At 40.1% G+C, this 11026-nt stretch overlaps 1 protein-coding gene across 1 annotated transcript in view; it reads right to left on the bottom strand.

Moving 5' to 3' along the window:
- Sema3e (sema domain, immunoglobulin domain (Ig), short basic domain, secreted, (semaphorin) 3E) overlaps nucleotides 1-9725 on the bottom strand; it is a 231414-nt gene extending 221689 nt beyond the window's left edge. The window contains exon 1 of the mRNA NM_011348.2: nucleotides 8977-9725. Within this exon, the coding sequence (NP_035478.2) occupies nucleotides 8977-9091 (115 nt within the window). The 5' untranslated portion in view covers nucleotides 9092-9725. The remainder of the gene's footprint in view (nucleotides 1-8976) is intronic.
- Between the last annotated feature and the right edge of the window lie 1301 nt (nucleotides 9726-11026).

Below are 11026 nucleotides of genomic sequence, written 5' to 3'. Positions count from 1 at the left end.
AGACAGACAGACAGACAGAAAACTTTATCTTAAAGTAATAATAGGTTTACAGAAATTTTAATTTTGAAATTGATACACTGATACACAAGTTTCCCACACTGCTTAGACCCAGTTTTCCATTTAATAACAATTTACCTAATGGTAACATTATCACAACTAATGAATCAACATTGATGAATAATTACTAACTAAAATCCATACCGTGCTTAGATTTCCCAGAATCCCATCCAGCATATCATTTATATTAATAAAACTGTTTCCTTATATTCTAAAATCCTAGCCACGTGCTAAGTCTCTAAAACATTGACAAAGCTTGACAAATATTCACAGAATAAGGTATTATTGTTAAATGAATCCACCTTTTTTGAATGGTTAAAATTTTCTAAATTTCCAATGTGAGAGACCAAGATTCAGAGGACAGGGATTAAATTGTGATGACACTGTCTGTCATTAGTCCAGGAAAACATGTCTTTGTGAGATATGCATGTTCTTGAATTTCTCAGAATGTTTCTTTCTCCAAAACTGACCAAAGTTCTGAACTTAATATAGCAATATGTGCCCCCAATTTACAACATCAATAATGAATAAAACGTATTTATATATTACCCTGTGACCAATAAATGCATACACACCATGTTTAATTAAAAATTATCAGGGAACAGTACGATAGCTCAGCTTTTCTATGAGTGTGTTTATCCTGACCAGTACAACAATTTGGACATTAAGATACTAGCTGGGTGTCATGGCTCACACCTTTGATCCCAGCACTCACGAGGCAGAGGCGTGTGGATCTCTGTGGTTCAAGGCCAGCCTGGTCTACAGAGTGAGTTGTAGGACAGCCAAGGCTACCCAGAGAAACCCTGTCACAAAATAAATAAATAAAAACCCAACAACAAACAAAAAAATACTATATTTAGCAAGTCTTAAATCAAGTTGGCTTTTATTTGACCAGAGGATGGAAGCTAACTAAATTAAAAAGGTTTTTGTTTGAAAACCAACAAAACCACCATAGTCACCAACTGCTCAATAACTGCAGGTTTCAAAAATGACTTGAATAAGTAATTTTATTCACTATACAACTGCATCAGAAAATAGTCTCCCTACTTCAAGTAGCTTAAAGACATTTAAAATCATATAAACTAAGGAGCAGTATAAAGGCCACAATATCACGTTGTATCTCTATGCTGGGATACATTTTTGTGCAAGGAACGCTTCCATTAGCTTCTTTTTGAGGCTAAGGAAAATAAGACTCAGAGCTCAGCTCGGTGACTTACAAGAATAGCGAAGCATAAGTAAGATGTCCTGTGAGTTCAGATCCAGAAACTTAAAAATCACGAATCTGTACATGTCCCAGTATAGCACGCTGTGTCCCAGGTGTGTAGGTTTTAAAAATTCTGGAGAAAGCAAGCACACAGGGAGGTCTCTCAGGAGAAGAAAGGAGTCTTTGCATTTGTGAAGTTGGGAGGGCCTGAGACTGCACAGTAAACTTTTCACTCAGGAAAGGAGCAATCAGGGGCAGTAAAAAGCTGGGAGCAACGTTGTGAACACATTCTGGGTTGACCTTTTGATCTACAGTATGTTTTGAACTCACAATTTAAAGGCCTCTTCACTTCCCTCCTTTCCAGCTGGGTCAGGAGGCCCAGCTGACTGCTATTCTCTCCCTCTTTTTTTTTTTCTCTTTATCTTTGTTGCCACTCTATCTGGCTGTGGTGCTATGGCTACCTGAAATCACCAGTGGGATTTATTCTTAGAAACTCTGTGCCCCCACAATAACCTATGACTCAACCCTCTTTTTCTTCTAGTTTTCCCAAGCTAACGCTCAAAACACAGAGAGCATAGAAGTTGGTAGGTTTGCATTGATGCAGTCTGTCTTTCACCTAACTCAAGTTTAGCTACAGATTATGTCAATTAACAGGTTCAGCTTCCTATCATAATCTCCCCGCCCTACGATCCCACTGCCTCAGAATCATGGCACCTTTCAGCATCAGCCACGACCCTGAAAAACAGGCCAATTTCTGGCTGTATGGTGTGTATTTCATTATACGATGCATTTCAACAAATTTTAAAGATCTTGCTTTCTGCTTATCAACCTGGGTGACAATTAAATGAAGTTTGAAGGTAAACTGGAGATGAGTGACTACCTTTCATCCACTACAAGTTGTTCTCTTTTCATTTCTTTGGCCTAAAAAGATAAGGAATCGCTCTCTGGGAAGAGCTGGAAGAGAGATGTTGCCAAGAGCACATTGGGTAGCAGAAGAATAAGCTAGCAAAAAAAAAAAAAAAAAAAAAAAAAAAAAAAAAAAAAAAAAGGAGGTGTATCATTGGGCAAGATTGGCACATGCATGCAAAATAGTGTTTTTAGAAAAATAGAAGTTTGTGCATAGATGGGAAAGTGAGAGATGCCTCCAAAGGACTTCCTGAAGCCCTGCTGTTTCGCTCACCAAGGGGAAAGGAGATGAATGGAAAGACCTGGCTAAGTCCCTCTTCTAATGCATCCTTTGAAGGAGCCGTAAACAGTCGCTCAGGATGCCTCAGTTTCCTTGGAACCTTTCTCACCCCATCCCATTACACTGGCCTTTGGAAATCAGTGTCTAAGACATTTAGCCCTGCTTGTATGGCAATGGGCATTCACGGAATTCCAGCTAAGTGTAAGGACTGAGTTCTGTCCCAGCCACCTTACCTTGTTTGTGCCAGAAAAGAAGGAGCAGAGGGTTCTCTTTCACTTTCAAAGCAAACAACACATGCTGAGCTGATAGCCGCCTACCGGACACTGTTTAGACTAGCATTGCTCAGTGTGGTCTGGCTTTTGTAATATCAGCTCTATTGTGCTTTACAATGGCGGGCCTACAATTACCTTTGTTAGGTAGGTATTTTCAGGATTTGATCTGTTGTCTCCCAGGTGCCAGCTGGCAAAGTTGCAACTTCCTTTAAATTATTAACAAAGTAATTCTACAGTAACATATAAATGCAAGGGACTCCAACAATGCCTGCAATTTGTAGTCACCTACAGTGGTCACAATGGCCTTTAAGGAAAACTCTTGCTTTTAGGGAAAACCTGTGATGAGTAAGTACCTTCAATTTAAAAGTATTTTAAATTGGAAGCTGAGAGTTTTGCTCATGGTTCCTTTTACATCTAAAAAGGAAACCAGCATGCATGATGCTCAAGTGTCTTCTGGTTCATTGAGTTATTTGTGAAAGGCCTGGAAGTATTGTACCACATCCATTTGTATCATCTTCCCTGATCCCTCCCAATCTGCAAATTAAACGTTGCACTGCTTTAAAGCAGAGAGGGCTCTTGGTCACAAAACATAAGTTACTTGCTTAAGCCACAGAACCAGAAGCAAGATTTAAATTAGGGATGCTTCATCAAAACCTAGGGGGATCAAGGCAATCAAAATAAGAATTCAAGAGTGTTTTGTAATGTCTGAGCCTAAAGTACTTGTTCTGTTTACCATTCCTGCGCTCCTAAACCTTTAGGCAGAGAGCAGACACGGCTGAGAATGTAAGTAAGGTACCGCCTATAGATGTGAAATTTCATTTTTCAGTTTAAAAAAAACTTCAAGTAAATCAGTGGATTCTCTGGTATTTTTTTAGGGGCTATTGGGATTTAATCTGTAAGACTACAGGCTAGAGCACCCAGGAAATAGGTGGGAAGATCTTAATCTACACAAGAGAACTTCACACACAACTGTTCTTGAATAATAATTGTCTTGACCACCAAAGGCTCATCACAGGAAGAAGGCAAGTTCACAGTCCCGAAAGATGTCTTGAAATCATTGGTCAGGAAAGAAAACACCCTTACATAGATTTCCCCTTAGAAAAATATTTTTTGTTAAGTCCAACTCCACAAAACATATTATAATTCTTCACATTTTGTTCCATGTTTCTTTCTTAAACTATTGGTTAATAAAACCATCATTGAATTCTCACCAGCCCTCCTTAGGGAGGGAGCCTGGCATGTGAGTTAATATTTACTCCCGAGGCCTATGTAACCTCTGTGGTTATGAATCATGCCTATGACCAGTTTTTATTTATTAACACCCAGAGATGTGTGACTAATATCACTATTGATAATGCTTAGTTACTGGCTAAAACCAAAACTCTGAGCTGGGTCATAAAATACCAGCTTAATCACTGCCTTTTTTTTTTTTTTTTCATTTTTTTCTGGATAGAAAATAAACACCAGTCTCTGGAACATTCTCACAAAGCTTTTCTTCACACTGTATTTTAGTGCCCTGGTTTGATAAATGTGAAGAATTTTAAAATGTGAGCAAATATTAGCTATGAAATGTTGAAAATGAAGATGGAGTAATGAATGATCTTCGAAGCTGGCATAACTCAAGGCCAAAGGTAGAAAGGGGGCATTTAGAATCAATGGTCTAGGAGGACCAACCATAACATTTTTATAGTACTTTAGGCCTAATTCTTCCTTGTAGGGCAGCACTATTAAAACACTTGCCCATATCTAAGTTCCTACAATTCCCCAGGATTTGAACAGGTGGCCTTCCAAAATAACCAACTCACAGTGGTGCTTAAGAACTATTAATAATATACACAATTTTAGATTATAAAGAACATTCACACCGGGTGGTGGTGGCGCACGCCTTTAATCCCAGCACTTGGGAGGCAGAGGCAGGCAGATTTCTGAGTTTGAGGCCAGTCTGGTCTACAGAGTGAGTTCCAGGACAGCCAGGGCTACACAGAGAAACCCTGTCTTGAAGGGAAAAAAAAATTCACAAGTATTTTAGTGACAGTAGTTCCTCTCTAACCCTCTATGAAATATGCAGGGAAGGCACCATGACAATCAGTCGTTTTCACTTTGACTCAGGAACTGCCATTATTAGGAGAAAGAGTAGGACATGGAGTGGAGGCTCCTGATGTTGAATCCCGAGCTCTCTGAACTATGACAGATCTGGGTGTACAGAGTTAGAATGTCTGAATACAGTCATACTGATTAACACTTGCAAGTTTTATGTACGTGGGTATCTATTCAAAGCCTAAATCCCCATTTATAATGTCAACATATCTTGACTTAACTGCCTCTTCCTCAAACATCCTAGAAGTCTGTGTTGCTGAAGCAATCACTCTCTGTGTCTTCTGTGATTGTCACTCCTCAGGGGGACTTTGAACTCCTACCTTCCAGACACTCCTAATTAACTGTCCTTGATTGGAGTCTTGGTTGACTGGGACTTTCTACAGTTCTTGTGATTGGTTCTTTGCTAGTTTTTTTTTTGTATGTTCCTTCTTTCAACTCCATTCTCGAGAAGTTTATTTTTGCCTTCCCAGTAACCTCATTAATGCAGGATGGTGACAGATAAGGAAAGAGCAGATATCAACATGGAGCAACTCAGTTCATCAGGGCTCCTCCTCATTCTTTCCAGTTGCTCTTTCTGGAGAATCACAAACAGTTTTTAAGAAAACTCTTTGAACAGAAAGTTCATTCTCCATTAATCTCCCCAACAGTAGGCTCGTTAGCTAGAATAAAAGACTATGATGCACAGGATGTATGACTACCCTCGGACTTTAAATCTTTTGCCTTATATAGTCAACCTCAACTCAAATCTCGACTGAAAAATTCTTTCAGGGGGAGATAGCATCTTACCACCTAATTTTTTTTTATGTTTTCACTTGTTAAATAACCTTATTTGTTCTTAGAAAACTCATCAAGAGATACATGTATTCCCAGAATAGTAGTTGCCTTGTCCTTTCATGTCCTCTATTTGCCCCAAATTGACACACTTTCTAAATAATAAGATGGACTGAGATGGTAAGAAAAACTGAGGACTGAGGGCCATCCCATCACAGGTGAAAAATGCTTGGAAACTAGCAAGAGGTGCTCTCTACCTGTTAAAATAGAAGCCTCTTCGAAGCCTTCTTCTGCAAAGGTCTATGTAAGAGCAGACCATTGCCAGAAGTAGAGGACAACAGAAAGCAAAGGGGAAAAAAAAAAAAGGAAAAGACCAGGTGGTCTCTCAACATGTTTGTGAATACAGTTTTCTAGAAAATAACTCAAGCTTTGTATATGACAGCTAAACCTCCTCCTTCTCAGAAAAAAAAAAAGAGAGAGAAAAGATTTTTGTTGTTGTTTCTGTGATCTTAGAAGTAGAGAGTAAAAGAAAACTGGCTGCCCTTCTCCCACATGGCATAGACCACTGCCATGAGAAGAATGATGGATGCACACAACATGGGCCCTCTAGGGAGCTGACCGTGTCACCCCATAGGGTCAGGCAGCAGCGCAGAGGTGATGTGTCCTACACACCTGTATATCTTACTTTGAAAGACTGAGCAACCATTGGTAATATCAATCACTTAACTCCACCTGCAACTGAAAACCCAAAATTCCTGTCACCATGCAATACTTCAGAAGATTAACCTGCGCTGCATGATTCTTAATATTTGAAGACTCTTGGACCATCGGCTGAATTCCAGAGCATGGAGAGTGCTTCATTTTGTGCTGACTGAACTACATGTCCTTGCTCTGACATTCCTTGCCTTCCGCGTCACTGAGAAACCTGCGGTACAGCAAGCATGTGCTGCTCCCCGTTGCCTCTCTGGTGTGATCTCATAGCTGACTGTCCTAACTAAAATTCACAAGTAAGAACATTTTATTCGAAGATATCACTACACTGTCTTCATATAAAGCTATCACCATAAAACTGTCTGCCTAGCCAGTCCCAATAAGTGTAGAAGACATGCCAGAGAGAAATCCTGGGAGAGTTCTCAGTCTAGTACACACAAATACATGCAAGTCCTCTCCACAACATATGACATGGCTCATAAAATCAGTTACACTGATTTCCCTGATTAAGAGAGACATCTTGAAGATGAGCTTGATTAAAGAAAATATATTTAAATGAGATTGACTGTACCACGGAATTTTGGTACACTGACCAAATTATAAGCTCTCTGGTACAAAATCAAATGAAGCAATTTGGAAAACATACTGATACGGAGCTATCAAAAGCCAAGTCTGCCTGCGGTATAAAGGTCAATGGAAGGCTCAACAGAACAGCAGCATGTCAAAACCAACAGCCTATCCATTTGCCTTCCTTTTTTTCTACATTTTTATTCAGTTATCCACCACAAAAAAAAAAAAAAAAAAAAAAAAAAAAAAAAGGAAGAAAGAAACTATGGCAGAGTTGAAACTAGAAGGGAGAAAAACAAGCCCTATATCCTTTCATGACTCATGTGTCCCTTTGCCTACATTCCATCCTTCCTCATTACCTAATGTCACCCTTCCTTGCTCTCCTTTCTAAGTCTTACACTACACCTATAGTTAGCTATGCTTGCTTGCTGTTTACACACACGCAGTACATGTATTATAGGCTAGGATCCACATTTCAGAAAGAACATGCAATGCTTTCTTGCATGAGTTTGGTTCACCTCACTTAACAGTATACTTCCCAAGTCCATACATTTTCCTGTAAATTTTGTGATTTCATTTTTCTCATGAAAACAATATGAAGAACTGTAGGCTTCATATATAGCAACAGTGTACACTCAGAAACACAAATTGGGAAGAAATAATTCATTCGTAATAGCCCTAGGATAAATAGCACTCATAAGATTCTGAATCAACTTATTCTTTTCTGGCATCTTCATTTCTCCATAGTCCATCTCCATAGTCAAATTTTGCACTTTGATGTATTTGGTTATAACTTCTTAGAAATAGAGACTTTGCTATCTCCATCATAATATATCGTCCCAAATCAAAAGGTGTGTGTTAAATGTTACAAATGAATTATATTTATATACTTAATGCATTTTTGGTACCTAGAACTTAATGTTACAAGAACATTATTTAAATCAAGAAGATACCCATAATTTTAAGTATCAAGATGAGAAATTTCTACAGTCACCATTACATTTACTGCTGTCCAATAAGAAGACAAAAGGGCCATTTATGTCATACTAAACTCAGACCTTCTGGTTCCATCCTCTGCTAAAAGTCTTCTCTTGTATTCAGAAATGCAGATTATGTTCTTTCCATAGTGAAAGACAATTTAAAAGCTTACTCGGTTGAATAAAATGGCTCTTATGTAATCCTTATTATTGCATCTGTTCTCTGTCTTAATTGGTGGTGGTAATGAATACTTCATTCCCAATAATTTATTCCAAATTCCTTTCAAGTCAACAAAATCGCTTCCTCTTAACACAGGTTTTGCTTCTTATTTGTTTGGTGACAGGAGGACTGATGATTGGCTTTGACTGGTCCTGATGCAGAACCTATCGTTTGATCATTTATTTATGAATATGATGGAGCTGTGTGCAGAGTAAAATAAACATTGTGCTAAGCATTCAGTAAAAATAGATGAATGCACACTTAAAGAAACAGCTAGTACATAGTAATATTTAATCATTACAAGTCACTTTACCATGATTGCCAATAAACTACTTTATTTTGCCACATATTAAAATATTCTAATAATCAACTCAGTGTGAAGGCTAATTTGTATTATTTGTTAGTCATTTTAATTACACGGGGGAATGATATCATTTTTTTTCCTCAGGAATTTTCTTTTCTCCTCTCAATCTCATTAAAAAGAAAACAAACAAAACACCCAACAACAACGACAGCAGCAACAACAGTGTGCCTCTACTTTTAAAGCCTGTCCCATAGGCCTCCCATAGTGCAAGTAGTGGTATTTCAGTAGCTACAGCTCACTTGGGGGATTTAGCCTTTCCAGCTATTAGCAGCTGCGCCCCACCTTCTCAGTTCTGCAGAGCGGTGAGTGAACTTCTCCAGAATAATATCTGATATTTCTAGGGCAAAAATAACACCTCCAAGTTGGCAAGCGATTTAACACTTTTTCCAGATGAGGTAGGATATGTTAACTCGAGGTGCTTACACTCCTGGGTGAGTGTGGCAATATGCTTCAGGTGCACTTTGAGGGTCTTGGGGGCAACATGGACCTGTGTTAAGTGACTTTCCATTCGGTCATTTTCCTAACAAAAGGATAAGGAAAGGTAACCTACCTTTATGTGACAGGCGTAGCCTGGGGTAGGAGGGGTTCGCGGAGTGACCTGGGGTCCAGAGTTCCAGCAGGTGACCCCAGAGCAGCAAGGTGAGGATGTGTCCGGCCGGTGCCATGGTGCGTGCTGGCTCTCCTCTGGCCCCTGCAGCCACACTTTAAGACAGGATTGAGTTTTACTTAGTACTTCCCTCCAGGGGCAACTGCGGGCGACAGGCTTTGTCACAAACAGAAGGGGTTGTCATCAGAAAATACCATTCCCAAGTGCCATTTGCCGGGCAATATTTGGATCCGCTAAGCCTTTCTGTCCTTGGGCCCGGTGGTTAGAAGCGCGGAGCAAGAGACCGTCCAAGGAGCGCGTCTTGAGAGCCAGGTCCGGGCTGGTGCTGTCGCCGTCACCCAGACGCGGAGTGAGGAGGAGGCTGTGGCTAGCTTCAGTCTCCCCGCCAGCTATTCATTGAGAAAACAGTCGGAGCAGAGCAGCAGCCTCCCCCAGCTCTTCCCCCAGCCTCCCCGCCAGCCTCCCAGAAGTCAGCCTCCTGCACTGACTTGCCGAGCAGCTAGTTCGTATTCGCCTCTCCTCTCGATAATTAGAAGCAAGAAGTGCCACTTGCGCCAGGAGCGCGGGATCCACCCAGCGGGGATGCCGCCTGTCAGCGCTCTGTTTACAGGAAAGTTCAGGCAGGGTTGAGCCCGCGCGCGTTTCTAGGAAGTGTCTCCAGCCCACGTGCCTCGCCGCATCTCCCCGGCTCTGACCCGCCCGCCAGGCAAGGGAGACAGGTCCTCACCCTGTCGGGGCGGGGCCAGGAAGACCTGCAGAATACTATTGAGCATGTGAAAGGCTGAGCCGTGGCCTCGGGAAGGACTTTGAAATGCTCATTCATCTTTCAATAAATCCACAGTCTAAATCTCCCACTATCCGGGAGCCAAATTAATTTGTTCACTGTTTCCACAGAACCTTGTTCACAATTCAAGTTTTCTGTATTTTCCATCTTAGAAATGTTACTTTTGACTCTTGAGGAAAGTGCGTATTTCAAGAGCCAGAGGGGTAAAATGTCACTTTTCCATCGTTTCATAAATGAGTTAATATGAAAAAAGAAATCTGCCGTATATTCATTTTCCTAAAACAAAAACATATCTCAGCTCACATTTAAGAAAGATTAAAGGTCAAGGTATTGGTCTTCTGAGAGAGGTGTCTCGATGTAGAGAGGTGTAGGTAAAGTTGAGACTCTCTACTCGCTGGGCCTGGGTAAGGCAAGCATTAACACAGGATGTAAAGTACCTTGGAAGTCAGTGTTGTGCACTCTCAGAGTTTATTTTCATGACACCATGTTTGTGTAAGTAAACTTAACACAATAGGTCAGCTGTTCAATCTACTTTCAAGCAGTTTCAAAAACTAAACCAAACGTTCTAGAGCTGCTGGCATGGAAATGAATTGTATTATTTCAAGACAGCAGTAAGCTGTAATAGCGGTTTGGTCTCACAGCTGAAAGTTAAATGGTAAACAAATGATATCCGCTATGATGGCTTTTTCTTCTTAGTCTTCATTTTATATATAGCAATGGCTGTGGACAGTTTTTCAGAATTATGTGCTTAAAGTGATATGATTATAACAAAAAGATAACTTAGGTCATTCCAATATCCTACATTCTATACAAGCAAGAAGTCCAACCAGGCATCCTTTACCCATGTTTAAAGGATAACATGGACAGAGTATATTTAGCAAAATGTAAATGTCACCGGAGATTATAAATAATTAGATTTGCAAGGTTCACAAAAGATAACAAACTCTAAACAGTACTTAACGCTGAAACAACATGAAGTATGTCGACTTTTAACACGGGGTGGTCTTTGTAGACACTTGCATATTTTAAAAGCCAGGGAGATGGGCTACAGACCTAACTGTAACATCCTGTAACTTCACAATCATTTCACTCTGTTCCAGAAACCAAAGTAACTAGAACATAGATAACAACTTTATCAGCTTTACCTAAGGGCAGGGTCTGTGCATTGATTACTGAAATTAATATCCTTATTCAACTGACATCTACCTA

Source organism: Mus musculus, chromosome 5 (assembly GCF_000001635.26).
Source record: "Mus musculus strain C57BL/6J chromosome 5, GRCm38.p6 C57BL/6J".
Taxonomy (NCBI): Eukaryota; Metazoa; Chordata; class Mammalia; order Rodentia; family Muridae; genus Mus; species Mus musculus.
Note: the sequence above shows the minus strand (reverse complement) of the source record. Positions and strands in the feature narration are given on the sequence as shown.